Source organism: Cetorhinus maximus, chromosome 7 (assembly GCF_964194155.1).
Source record: "Cetorhinus maximus chromosome 7, sCetMax3.hap1.1, whole genome shotgun sequence".
NCBI classification, from domain to species: domain Eukaryota; kingdom Metazoa; phylum Chordata; class Chondrichthyes; order Lamniformes; family Cetorhinidae; genus Cetorhinus; species Cetorhinus maximus.
In genome coordinates this window covers 23137099-23151721 of record NC_135885.1, presented here as the reverse complement: position 1 = coordinate 23151721, position 14623 = coordinate 23137099, and the positions used below count along the sequence as shown (strand labels likewise).

Below are 14623 nucleotides of genomic sequence, written 5' to 3'. Positions count from 1 at the left end.
CTTAATTTTTAGTCAACTTGTAGACCCACAAATGCACGGAAATTCTGCATGGTGATAAATCAGCCAGGACGCGCGGCCAGTTTTGTAGGTGGGGCAGGCATCCAACGCACTGGTTTTTAAACTGGCGCCAATAGATTGTGGAAGCTCGATTTCCACTAGGTATAACTTGCACTTGAAATCTCTTGGTCTTTTGTGCTGGTTTGCTCAAATTTGGGTGAATTGCACTGAAAGCAGCAGCGTAACCTTTAACATGTTCCAAGGGACTTCACAAAGGTATAATCAGACGGGGCCAAAGAGGAGGACGTTGGGAGGGGTGACCAAGAGTTTAGTAAGAAAGGTGGGTTTTAAGAAGGAGAGGGAGATGGAGAGGCTTAGATAGGCAGTTCCAAAGCAGAGCTCGGATGGCTAAAGGCGCAACTGCCAATGGAAGCACACCGGGATGGGGTTGATGCACAAGAGGCCTCTAACCTTATTTCTTGGTTATTCAAGAGGATGTGTTGTATGCAAGACCATTCCCTGTAGCTAAATGAATCTCTTAATTGCGAAAGCTAAACCTCAGTCAGTAATTAAAATTACTTTTCTTTTTTTAAAAAAAGAGACAGTTAGAACCTTATGGATTTTGCAGATTTGATGAAGATTGATTTTGTGATTGCAAAAACTGTACAGTTCCTTCGTCTGCAGTTGGCAAATGTTATTGATTGTTTTATCTGATTAATTCATTTAGGATTCAGGATCCGAATTGCTTCAGGAGACCAAAGAATCAACTTATAAGCGCACTGAAGATGGATTTTTCAGAATAGGTATAGTTTGAAACTTTTTCCAAGTGATAGTCACCATCACATTCCTTTGCTTTGATAGTGACGTATAACTTATTTTTAAAACCTAGTTTTCTAGCCATCCTCTATATTAAATATTTTAAGGCCTGGGTGGCAGACATTTCAATGTAACACTATAGTGCTCGTGTGTGCAATAATGAGGGAGGGGACAGCAGATGAATGTACAATTTGTCTATCAGCAGAAACCTCAGTTAATAGCCTGTTACTGCTATTTCCCTTCACAGAACTTGACTTCCTTGACATAAATTTAATCTTATCGGGGGCAGGGGGAGTGAGAGTTTCCACATAAGTATCCCCTTAGCCCCCCCACTGTAACCTCATCCATGTCTGAATTTAGCTTCACTTTTACGTGACTTCCCCCAAAGGAAATCCTCGCATGTTCTGTTTCACATGTTAAATACAGTAAAATTGTTCACATTTCTCTGGCCTCTATTGCTGCAATTAAAATGCTATTGTTAATTAGACAAGGCTGAAGTTCCGTTGTTCTCCTGTGGGAAACCAATGGACGTACTGTACTTCGATTTCCAGAAGGCATTTGATAAGGTGCCACATCAAAAGTTATTGCGGAAAATAAAAGCTCATGGTGTAGGGGATAACATATTAGCATGGATTGAATTTTGGCTAGCTAACAGGAAATAGAGAGTTGGCATAAGTGTGTCTTTTTCTGGTTGGCAGGATGTGACGAGTGGTGCACCACAGAGATCAGTGCTGGGGCCTCAACTTTTTACAATTTATATAAATGACTTGGATGAAGGGACTGAAGGTTTAGTTGCTATATTTGCTAATGACACAATGGTAGGTAGGACAGTAAGTTGTGAAGAGGATGTAAGGAGGCTACAAAGGGACATCGGTGGAGTGTGTGAGAAAAGATCTGGTAATTGGAGTATAATGTGGGTTAGCTCTGCTGGACTGCTGGTTTGTGATGCAGAGTGACGCCAACAGCATGGGTTCAATTCCTGCACCGGCTGAGGTCATCCATGAAGGCCCTGCCTTCTCAACCTCATCCCTTGCCTGAGGTGTAGTGACCCTAAAGTTAAACTCACCACCAGTTGTCTCTTTCTAATGAGAGAGCAGACTGTGGGGCTATGGTGACTTTCAATGTGGGCAAATGTGAAATTGTCCATTTTGGCAGGAAGAATAAAAAAGAAGCATATTATCTAAATGGTGAGAGATTACAGAGCTCTGAGATTCAGAGGGTCTGGGTATCCTAGTGCATGAATCACAAAAGGCTAGTACGCAGTTACAGCAAGAAATTAAGAAAGTTATCATTTATTGTGAGGGGAATTGAATACAAAAGTAGGGAGGTTATGCATCAGTCATACAGGGCACTGGTGAGACCACATCTGGAGTAGTGTGTACAGCATTGGTCTCCTTATTTAAGGAAAGATGTAAATGCGTTAGAAGCAGTTCAGAGAAGATTTACTAGACTAATACCTGGAATGGGTGGGTTGTCTTATGAGGAAAGGTTGGACTGGAATTTAGAAGAGTAAGAAGCGACTTGATTGAAACCTTTAAGATCCTGAGGGGTCTTGACAGCATGGGGGTGGAGAGGATGTTTTCTCATGTGGGAGAGTCTAGAACTAGGGGTCACTGTTTAAAAATAAGGGGCTGCTCAGCTAAAATGGAAATGAGGAGACATTTTTTCTCTGAAGGTCGTGAGTCTTTGGAACTCTCTTCCTCAAAAGGCAGTTGAAGCAGAGACTTTGAATATTTTTAAGGTAGAGCTAGATAGATTCTTGATTAACAAGGGGGTGAAAGGTTATCAGGGGTAGGCGGGAACGTGGAGTTGCGGTTATAATCAGATCGGCCATGATCTTTTTGAATGGTGGAGCAGGCTCAAGGGGCCAAGTGGCCTACTCCTGCTCCTAATTCGTATGTTCATATTATAGGGTGAACTGGCAGATAACATCAAATAGATACTAGCTATGCACAACAAATAAAAAAGGAAGTTTTGCATCTATATAGCACCATGACCACCAGACATATCAAAGTGCCTTACAACTAATGAAATAATTTTTGAAATGTAGTATATTTTATTCTTTCATGGGACGTAGGCATCGCCAGCAAATCCCTAATTGCCCTTAAACTGAACCATTTCAGAAGACAATTAAGAGTCACCCATGTTGCTCATGGCCACACTGGGTAAGGACAGCAGTTTTCCTTCCCTAAAGGACATTAGTGAACCAGATGGGTTTTTACAATGATCGCTGATAATTGTTATATTATTTCAGTTTTATTAATTGAATTCAAATTCCACCAGCTGCCGTGGTGGGATTTGAACCCACATGTCCCCAACTCATTAGCCTGGGCCTCTGGTTTGCTAGTTCAGTGACATTACCATTATGCCACCATCTCTCCCTAAAACAATAGCCACTGTTGTAGTGTAGGAAACACAGCATCTGATTTGCGCTCAACAAATTCCCACAAACAGCGGTGTAATAATGACCAGATAATTTGTTTTTCATGACATTGATTGAGGGATAAATGTTGGCCAGGGCACCGGTGATAGCTCCCCTTGCCTTTCTTTGAAATAGTGTCATGGAATTTTTTGCATCCATCCAAGCAGGCAGAAGGGGCCTCGGTTCAATGTCTTATCGGAAAGATAGCACCCTGACAGTGCAGTGCTCCCTCAGTACTACACTGGATTGTCAGCCTTGATTTTTGTGCTCAAGCCCTGGATTGGGACTTGAAATAGAGCAAGCAGCCTGAATTCCTGATTCCTGCCAGTCTAGTCAGCATGGTGCAGGCAGTTACTGCTGGCACACATTCACTGAAATACCTTGCAGCCCTGGGCCTAAATGGCTGCAAGTGAATGGATGAAGGAAGCAAGGAATCTGTCTCTTTTTTTACACAGGTATTTTGCCTTTTGGCTCCGAGCTCCCAATGACCAGTAGAAGGCACTCAATAAGTGACAGGTCTGCAGCAGGATAACAGATTTCACAGTGGATCCTAAGATCTACCACTGGGGAGCTCTTTGGAACCCTCCCATAAATTGTTCTTTACAAGCAGCAATGCAGTCTTAAATTAGTTAAGAGAAGTTAGTAATAGAGAAGGTCAGCACTCCACTGTAATGAAGTCCTCCATCTAGTGGTTTGATTTGGCATTATTTTTACATTAGAAGCCCATTAGAAGCCTTAATATCTCATATATTTCTCCAAATAAACGTGCACATGAAAATCAAAACAAAATAAAAACAGAATTACCTGGAAAAACTCAGCAAGTCTGGCAGCATCGGCGGAGAAGAAATCAGTCAACGTTTCGAGCCCTCATGGCCCTTCAGCAGAACTGAAGCATAGTTTCAACAAGGGAGAAATATAAATTGGTTTAAGGTGGGTGGGGGGGAAGAGACACATTGAGGGTGTGGTGTGAGCAGATAATCAAAAGATGTCAGAGACAAAAGGGTCAAAGAGGTGTTGAAGGTGGTGGTCTTTGTCTGAGAAAAGTGCTAATTAAGAATGCAAGACAGGATATTCAAAGTACAGCTCTAGTGGGGGTGGGGTGGAAAGACTAAAGGTTTTAGTTTTAGATTTAAAAATAATGGAAATAGGTGGGGAAAGAAGAATCTATATAAATTATTGAAAAAAAAGGCGGGTGGGGGGGGAAAAGAAACGGGGTGGGGATGGGGGGAGGGGGAGTTTAAGATCTAAAGTTGTTGAATTCAATATTCAGCCCAGAAGGCTGTAAAGTGCCTAGTCGGAAGATGAGGTGCTGTTCCTCCAGTTTGCGTTGGGCTTCACTGGAACAATGCAGCAAGCCAAGGACAGACATGTGGGCAAGAGAACAGGGTGGAGTGTTAAAATGGCAAGCGACAGGGAGGTTTGGGTCTTTCTTGCGGACAGACCGCAGGTGTTCCGCAAAACGGTCGCCCAGTGAAAGTGCCCAGTGAAAATGCCTATTTCAAAATATATTTATTGACTACATTTACAGAGCATTCTGCAAGGACGTTGTAGTTTCGGTGGGTCGTAAAGGTGCCATAAATGTATAAATAACAGCTCATTTCAATAACTAATTGGTCATTAGGTAAAGGGAGAATATATTCGTAACTGTTAAAAGCTTCAATCTTTTTTTTGAAATTGAAAATTGCAGCAATTTTTTTCTTTCCACATATACTGTGAATGAGATAAGCTTTGTCACAGAGAAAGCAAAACTGCATCTATCCAATTGCTTGAAGGCGAGAAGCGTCTGTTTTTTACTTTACTGTGTCAATTTATCTCTCTCTCTGCTGACCCAGCTGGTCAAGTGCATGTGGAAGTTAATCATTGAATATTGGTTTTACAACGGTAACATTCTCTTGAACCTTCCTGTAAAACTTTTCAAAACAAACACACACAAAAAAAAAATCACCTGACATCATACTCTTCATAAAGCTGGACGAAAGCATTCCTGCAGTTTGAGTCTGGTGTCACCTACCAAACCTTAACTTTTGATCCCCTTGGCTCTGCCAGAAAAAAAAAACCCTACACACTTGCTCGGCCATTTTTCTGAGTGTCCTGCGGTGCTCCTTTTAAGAACCACGTGCCTGCTCAATGCTGAATACAGAGTTATACCTCCAAATTCCAATCAGGATCCAAAGTACTTCAATTTGCTTATTACAGGTGGCCTTCTGTCGGGGAAAAAGGACTCTATCCAAGATGGCAGGAACCAGAATGCCAGCATAAACAGGCTGACCTCATTCAATTTTCAGGCTGTGACTATCTTGTTTATGCCTCTGCAGTTGACCCTACCATCTTTACCGTGATTTTTCTGGTCTAGAGGGGTTGATGCCCTTCATGTATATTGTCTTACCTCAGCTGTGCAAAATATAACCTTCATTTGTAAGATGGACCTGAAGATGGGTAACCTACCTTTTAAAGAAAAAGATGTCCTCCTTTGCTTAGGGCTCAACATTTCTCTAGTTTTTCTTTTATAGACAGCACTTCTTGCTGATCACATTAACATAGTTGAAGCAGAGTGTAGAGAGTCCCGATTATTGAAGATAGCATTGTAAAAATTGAGTGTTTGTATCATTTGCCCCATCGGTCATCGTCAGTAGGATTGTGCCTCTGCTTCACTTTTTATGGCCAGGCGAGGAGAGGTAGGATAGTTTCCATCTTTTCCCACTCCTCGTTTGACTGCAACAGGTTCTTTTGAAAAAGTATGCTTCCCAATCCAGTGAGAGTTTAACTGTTTAAGTGCTGTGATTGTAAAAAGGCACACACAGAGGTTTCCTCGTAAGATTTTAAAAAGAAAAGAGAATAGTATTTATTGTACTTAACACATAGGAACATAGGACTTAGGAACCCTTCGAGTCTGCACCATCATTCAATAAGACCATGGCTAATCTGGTTGTGGTCTCAGCTCCACTTTCCTGTCTGCTCCCCATAACCCTTGACTCCCTTGTCTAACAAAAATCTAACTCAGCCTTGAATAAATTTAAAGGCCCAGCCTCCATTACTGTCTGTGGAAAGAGAGTTCCACACCCTAATGACCCCTTGCGAGAAAGCATTTCTCCTTATTTCTGTCGTAAAAGGGAGACTTCTTACTCTTAAACTATGTCCCCAAGTTCTACTTTCCCCTACAAGAGGAAACGTCCTCCATATCCCGTCCCCTCAAAGTCTTATATGTTTCATTCGTCTAAACTCCAGTGGGTATAGCCCTAACCTGTTCAACCTTTCTTCATAAGATAAACCCTTCATCCAAAGCCTGAGTCAAGCGAACCTTCTCTGAACTGTTTCTAAAGTAATTATATATTTTTTCAAATAAGGAGACTAAAACTGTCCACAATGTTTCAGATGTGGTCTCGCCAAGGCCCTGTACAGCTGCAGTAAAACTTCCCCGCTTTTATATTCCATGCCCCTTGCAATAAATGCCAACATTTCATTTGCCTTCCTAATCACTTGCTGTATCTGCATGCTAACTTAATGATTCATGTACCAGGACACCCAGATCCTCTGTAGCACTGAGTTCTGAAATCTCTTTCCATTTAAATAATACACTGCTTTTCTATTCTTCCTGCCAAAATGGACAAATTCACATTTACCCATGTTATACTCCATCTGCCAAATTTTTGTCCACTCACTTAACCTGTCTATATCCATTTTCAGGTTCCATAACCTCCTTTTGACCTATCTTGGTGTCATCGGCAAATTTAGCTACCATACATTTGGTCCCTTCATCCAATTCATTGATATAGATTGTAAATAGTTGAGGACACAGCACTGACCCCTGTGGTTCTACCCCACTAGTTATAACTTGCTAATCTGAAAAAGACCCATTTACCCATTCTCTCTGTTTCCTATTACCTAACCAATCATTTATCCATGCTAATATATTACCCCCTGAACCATGTGCTCTTATATTTTGTGTTGTAACCTTTGATGTAGCACCTTATCAAATGCCTTTTGGAAATCCAAGTACACCACATCTACTGGTTCCCCTTTATCCACCTTGAATGTTACTTTGTCAAAAACCTCTAATAGATCAGTTAAAAATGACTTCCCTTTCGTAAAGCCATGTTGGCTCTGTCTGATCACATCGTGACTTTCTAAATGTCCTGCTATTGCCCCCTTAATAATGGATTCTAGCTCTTTCCCTATGACAAATGTTAGGCTAACTTGCCTCTGGTTTCTTGCTTTCTGCCTTCCTCCATTTTGAGTAAAGATGTTACATTAGCTATTTTCCAATCCACTGGGACCCTTCCAGAATCTAAGGAATTTTGGAAGATTATAACCAATGCATCTACTATCTGTGCCGCCACTTCTTTTAAGACCCTACGATGCAAGCCATCTGCTCCTGGGAACTTGTCGGCCTTTAAGTCTAATGGTTTTCCTGGTGATGGTCATTGTTTTACATTCCCTATCACCTCTTGATTTTCAGTTGTCTTTGGGGAGTTTTCTAAGTCTTCTGCCGTGAAGACTAATGTAAAATACCTGTTCAATGTCTCCACCATTTCTTTGTTTTCCATTATCAATTCCCCAGACTCTCTCTAGAGCTTTAGTTACTCTTTTCCTATTCAAAGACTTGTAGGAACTCTTACTATCTGGTTTTATATTGTTAGCTAGCTTTCTCTCATACTTTGCTTTCTGTCTCTTTATTATCTTTTTAGTCAACATCTTGGTCGAGATGTTACATGAGACAGTTCAGAAGGATTCTGGCAAAGATCGTGCTGGTGATGGAGAGGAGTGAGATTCCTCTGATTGTTGCAAGGTTGATGAGTCTCTTTCCACTTGTACAACGGTGGACAATGGAGGCATCTTTGTATTCTTGCTGAATCGTTCCTTGCTCCCAGAAGGGCTGAAAGAGTTCAGTGAGCTTTTTGACCAGACACTGATGTCCAGCTTTGTAGACCTCAGCTGGGATAGTATCAGCTCCTGGAACTTGGCTGCTCAATCTAAATAAAAATGCTCCAACTCTCTCTCACACGCATTCAAAGAAGCACACGCACACACCAAGTTACACAACGAGGGGATAGATTGAGTCATTTTGTTAAAGCCCAATAAAAATCAGTGTTATACGGATCTTATAGATTGATGACTGGGCTAAGGCTTGGCTCGATGGTCATTCTGGATTAAGTGCTGAGGCAATTTAAAGATGTTGACAGGTGATTTATCTTTTCTTCTGGAGGCAGCAGCTGCTGGGTTTATTCTCAAAACATTGCCTGAGGCATGTGGGTGATCAAACAACAGACAGGGCTCAAAATTTCAGGGTGGATGGAGATGGGGAGAGAGTGTGTCCGCTCAGGGACCACCACCTTCTGTTCTGTGGTCTGGAGAAAATCAGTTTTAAAAACACAAATGGAGGGTTAGTTGGCTAATCACATGATCCCTCTGACCAACTGACCAGTTGCCCAAACGAGGTCATAGCAAGTTGATTCCAAGTCCATGGTTTAGACATGATTAGATTATAGCTGGATGAGGTTGTTTCTCAGCCAGAGTCCATTGTTCAAAGTGATTTCATCTAATGACTTTTTTCCCCACCCAGTCGAATACACAAGTACTGTCTGGGTGTTTTGTGAATGGGTCAGGAGATGGGCTCGTTCGCATTCTTCTAAGGTGATTATCTTTGACGGGTTCTTCTAGATCGTCTGACACCATTTTAATGACTTTGGAATTTATAAGGTATAGTCATGCAAATGTCCAGTTTAAGTCACTGAAATGCTGTTGTTCAATCTTTTAAAACTCAGCCAGCGAATTCAGCCCAATAAAAAAATGAAGTCATTTTCAATATAAAGCATGTCTTTATAACAATTTTATTAGTATAAATAGTGATGCCAAACTGGGGCACCTTCCTAGCTTCTTCCAGGAGTTTTAAAAATCTCTCTCCTTATTAATTCAGCGAATAATGGTGGCCACTTTTCACTTCGACCTAAACAAAAAGCAATTCATGTGTGCTTTTCTTCCTTCCTTGTATGTGTAGGTAGATTTGCGAATGGAGTAGCTGAAGGTGCTATTGACCTGAGATTGAATCCTATCACTGCCATTAGGCTGTCAGTTTTACAAGACTCCAATGTGTGGGCTCTTCTTGACGAGGTGAGATGTCACACAACACATTCCGTGTTGATATTCAAAATGTTGTGTGATGCCAGGAACAAACTATTACTTGGGGAACTGGCTTAAAGGTCATGTGGAAAGTCATTCTTTAAAATTTGAAACAAACCTACACAAACATGTGCAATTATATAGTGCCTTTCATGACCCCAGGATGCCCCAAAGCTTTTTACAGCCAGTGAAGTACCACTAGTAGTGCAGTCACGTTTGCAATGTAGAGAAGACAGCAGCCAATTTGCACACAGCAAGGTCCCCCAAACAGCAAAGAGATGATGACTAGATCATCTGTATTTTTTTTTTTCAGCGATGATGGTTGATGGATAAATATTGACCAGGACATCGGAGAGAACTGCCCTGCTCTTCTTTGATATAGTGCCCTGGGATCTTTTGATCCCACCTGAGAGCACATAAGGGCCCTTGGTTTGCTGTCTCGTCTGAAATCATAGCTCAATCTCCAGATTTGTTTTAAAAAGCTTCAGAGCTTTAATTAGCAAAGAGAATGTTATGCATTATGCCGTGGATCAATAAATGCTGTAATGCTCTTAGAATATTTAGTCATTTTATTTCTACATGCTGCTACTCGCCAGAGTTGTACTTGGCTTTTTCCACCATAAGTACCGCTAAGAACCAACTGTCAGGTGGTCTTCATTAAGTTTAAACTGCTTATTGCCTAAAAAACTAGGCCAGTAAGTAGGGAAGGGGAGGGGGACTGGGAGTGGGTGTAATCAGCATCTTGCTGACCATGATTTCATATTTGGGGGTTACAAGCACTATGGCCTCAACACAGATACAGATAGGTCCCTGTGAGCATCCCTCAGGCTAAATAATCTGCAGAAGTGGAAACTAAGAGGAAATATTGAACATTTTTTCTTAATGGATCAAGCAATCTGTTTTATAAAATTTATTTCTCCCACTACAACTGCAACATCTTGCCTTTATATATCACCTTTTAATTACTAAAACATCATAACGTTTCAGACAAAATTTAACACCGAGTCACGTAGAAATATTAGGACAGGTGACCAAAAGCTTGGTCAAAGAGGTAGTTTTCAGGAATGGCTCATTGGGGAAGAAAGAGGTAGAGATATGGCGAAGTTTGCCGAGGGCATTAGAGAGCTTAAGGTCCAGGCACCTGAAGGCACAGCTGCCAATAGAGTGATGAAAATTAGGGAGTGCAGAGACCTGAGTGTTTTAGGGCTAGATGAAGTTATTCTAAACTAAGGTGTCATTGAATGCTCCAAAATGTGCTCTGAATGCTTCAAAAATTGAACCAATTTGTCATGAAGTTCACTGTTTTTATGACTACTGAGCACCTTTCTCTTTGCCTATAATATTGTGCCCTTTTCTTTTCCAGATCCAACTTAAAAAAACTGCCAATTAATCAGTATTTAAAGGAGATTGAGAAGGAATCTTGTTTTATAAAGAAAAAGGTCTCACTGCAATTTAATATCTTAATAAATACTCTTTAATAAAGAAGTGTTCATACTGACCGCAGAATTCATGGATATATCGCCTCATCGTCTGATCACCGTGGATGTTCATTGTTCCCAAACACTACCTCCTGTGAAATCTACTGTAATTTTCTATGTAACAATCCTAATTTTGAAGAATTATCAGCTGAATCTTTTTGGTAATCGGAAGCTAATAGACTTCTCACCATGAGTTTGGCTAAGGTGTAAATGTATTTTTTTGTTACCCATCTTACCAGTAAAACGTTCCTAAATGTTGAGTAAAAATAAGCAAACAAGTGAGAGTACTTCTGTATAAAGAGGTTAAACATGTTACAAATTTTGAACATAACTTGTGCATCAGGGACAGACACTGTACAAACAGGCAAGAGAGGATTGGTTAAGGAGAGACGGTAACCTTTTAATTTATTGTAAATATGCACTGCACAGATGTGTGTCATGTTTTGAGGCATTCCAGGTAGATGTTTGATCAAAAATATTGTATTTAATTTCTGGACAATTATGTTGACTTCTGAAGAAGCGCTTCATTTTTATGAAGGAAAGAAATTGCCTTTTCAAAGCCTTGACTTGTGAATGTTGAAATTTGCCAATTTTCTTGAGATGCGGCTGCATCACATTGGGTTCCAGCTGCATTGAGGCACGTAAGGACTTATGTGCCTTAAGTATCATGTTACTACAGCTGGCTAATATTGGTAATATTGAGCTGATAGCAGGCAACAATTCTTCTCTACGTTTTTTAACAAGTTATTCACGAACAAGGAGGCCAAGAAGGAGTGAAAATCTCTCTTACTACTTATCTTGTTTATGGGTAAATATTCTTAATAAGCTCTTAAAAGCATTTTTAGAAAAGTAATATATCACTTATATAGTACTGAAATGCAGCATCCACAAGGCAAAAACAAAACCTATAGGTATCAGCTTTGTCTCATCTCTATTTAAAAGGAACCTTACACTGTCAATAAAATGCTGCAAGTTTTTTTCTAGTAACGTAGATCATTTTTCTTAGCAAAAACACACTTTTGAATATTTTATTTTTGAAACCATGAGCTGGATGAACTGGATACAGGGTTAACTTGCTGTTTTTCCATGTGTACTGTATCGAATCTATAAATGCTGATAGTTGACAACTTTGTCCAAAATATTTGCTTAACTGTAACCGGTCAGCTGTATGAGCTGTTCGATAAAACCCTCCCAATTTTCCGCTGGAAAGCTTCTTCAGCTGGTATAGGCAGGCAATCTGCATTTAACTAGACAACTATGATCATGTGCAATCATACATTAAACTGGTGGTCTAGTTTTAATAATGTTTTGAATTGAAGTTATTGGAAGAGGGGTTCCTCTGTTGGAGGAGGATATAAATCATTATGGTAACTGTGTAGAATAGCCAAAGTTCACATTAATAAGTGCAATATGAAAAATGTAACGCAGGATGTAGGTGAGTGTTCATGTTTTCAGTAATCCTATTTATTTTTTAAAATTCTATTTAAATTGGACAATCTTAGTTTTTGAAGCCTGGAAAAAATAACCATTGAAAAGCTTATGACAGACTTTAGTTCTGTTTTTCTATCGACTACATCAAAGTAATTGGTAGCTTGTATATGTTGGAGAGGAGTATAGAGAAAGAGGGAAAGAACACATGGACAACCAGGAAAAAGTTAACTTCGTGAAGAGATATCATAGTTGAAGTTGATGCTTTGCTCCAAAAAGTGCATTTTAGTAGTGCCAATGTCACAATCATTAACTTCGTATCATTCACTGTCATAAAATAAACTGCCTAAATATTGAGGGACTCTGAACTGAAAACCGGAAATGCAGGCCAGTCAGCATCTGTAAAATGAAAAGACTGGTCAATAATTTGTGTGTAGGTCCGTCGTCAGACCCTCTTTCCTCAAGGGTCTCTATGGACCAGGTATATTAGTTTTATGGAATAGTTATTGAATAAGTAAGCAATGACTGGAAAAAAAAGATTTTTTTACAATTATTTATAAGATGAAGCCAATGCAAGATCAAATCAATTTTGGTTTTAAATCTTTTAATAAAGCCATTTTCATCAGCAAAGTAGGATAAATGATGGAAGTAACTCCCTTTTTAAAAGCAAAAGTTAGGCCAATGCATCTGGTCAATTTGTGTGATTCCTTTTTAATCAAGTCACCATAGATTGAACGTTTATGAATGCAAGTCGGGAATCAGATCTTTCAAAATATATGATGCTGCGGATCTATTTTTGACACCTCTGCGTCCACCTCTCCCACGCACCCCCTCCCCGCCCCTTCATCCTGTGTAAGTTGTATTTGTATGATTTCCCACTGTTGTTTGCTGTGTGCTGGCCATTTGTCCAGGGGCTAGATCAGAACAAATGCAAGAAAAGAATTTTATAAACTAGCGTGGTCTTTGCTTATCTTTGTTGCGATTTCTTTTTGCAAAGTAATTAAAAGTCAATCAAGGATGGAAAAAAATACCTCTGGTGCATTTCCTTTAAGGCTTAACGCTGGTCCATGTTTTCTTAAATCTGCAAATCGCAGCCTCCACAACTTGCTGGGTAGTTTGACAACATGACATCAGTGCGGGCACATCAACATTAATTCATTGGATGTGAAACACCTTGAAATATCCTCAGGATGGATAATGCATTTCATATCTCCACGTACATTACAAATGCACTTCTGTTATTGCTGGGAATTATAACATTAACCTGTACTCGTTGTTCACAAAGTTGTATCAAATTCTGTAACAGGATGTTTTAATTTTGATGCTTTGTTCGAAGGGCTGGGGCTTGATTTTTAATCATTGCATTTAAAATTAGAAAAACAAAGTTGAAACTTGGCTAGGTGTGAGCTATTTGAGGTGATTTACTGCCAAATCCCTATTTGCACAGTGATTTGCTTTTTTAAAAAAAATCTTGGTAAACCAGCATGTTAAGATCAGCTATTGTCTAGTAAATAGGAACTGACCTAAATCAAATAGGGCTCATCTGTAACACTCTTTTTTAAAAAAATGAAATATAGATTTATTGTGACTCTGGTATTATTCCTTTTACATAATGTGCCACAGATAAGTCTCTTCTTGAAATACAATGCTTTTGCTTATTTTTATTGATATGTTTATGCTCTGTATTTGTAACAATGCTACAATGCACCTGCTTCTGTTCATGTCAATGTGCCTTTCATCAATGGTCTGCATTATTTTCATAAGTGTGCCATAACTTTGCAATGAACATAGTTGTAATAAAATTGAACTTGTTATACTTTAAATTGTAATTATGTGTAGAATGTTCTGTATAATTGGCTCCTTTAACTTCTGTCCATTGTGTAATAAATTGCTACATTTTGATGTCAGCTTTGGCATTAAATAAGCCCTTGTATGGAATGTTCTTTGCAGTTTGCCAGCATGGGAGAACATTGGTTATGTTACTGGACTAGTAATCCAGAGGCTTGAGCTAATGAACGGGAGAGACGAGTTCAAATCCCACTATGACAGTGGTTTTAAATTTAAATTCAATGAATTAAATAAATCTGAAATAAAAAGCTAGCATCAGTAATAATGGCCCTGTAACGACCAGATTGCCGTAAGAACCAATCTGGTTCACTGTGCCGTTAAGGAGGGAAATCTGCCATCCGTACTCTGTCTAACCTGTGTGTGATTCAAGATCCACGCTAATGTCTTAACTGTCCTCTGAAATAGCCTAGAAAGCCTTCAGTTGTATCAAACTGCTATGAAAACTAATAAGAATAAAGCCCGATGGACCACCCAGACTGGTAGGCCCATCAAAATCCTTCTTATTAACATCTGAAGA

At 39.7% G+C, this 14623-nt stretch overlaps 1 protein-coding gene across 5 annotated transcripts in view; it reads left to right on the top strand.

The window, feature by feature from the left end:
- Positions 1–14182, top strand: part of mgat4a (alpha-1,3-mannosyl-glycoprotein 4-beta-N-acetylglucosaminyltransferase A) — a 261997-nt gene extending 247815 nt beyond the window's left edge. For all 5 annotated transcript variants that reach the window (XR_013577081.1, XM_078545192.1, XM_078545191.1 and 2 more), the window contains 3 exons: positions 725–800; positions 9231–9343; positions 10716–14182. Coding sequence is in view for 4 of the 5 variants with exons in the window: in XM_078545192.1 (XP_078401318.1) it covers positions 725–800; positions 9231–9343; positions 10716–10742 (216 nt within the window). In the remaining variant the exon portion in view is untranslated. The remainder of the gene's footprint in view (positions 1–724; positions 801–9230; positions 9344–10715) is intronic.
- Positions 14183–14623: the final 441 nt, after the last annotated feature.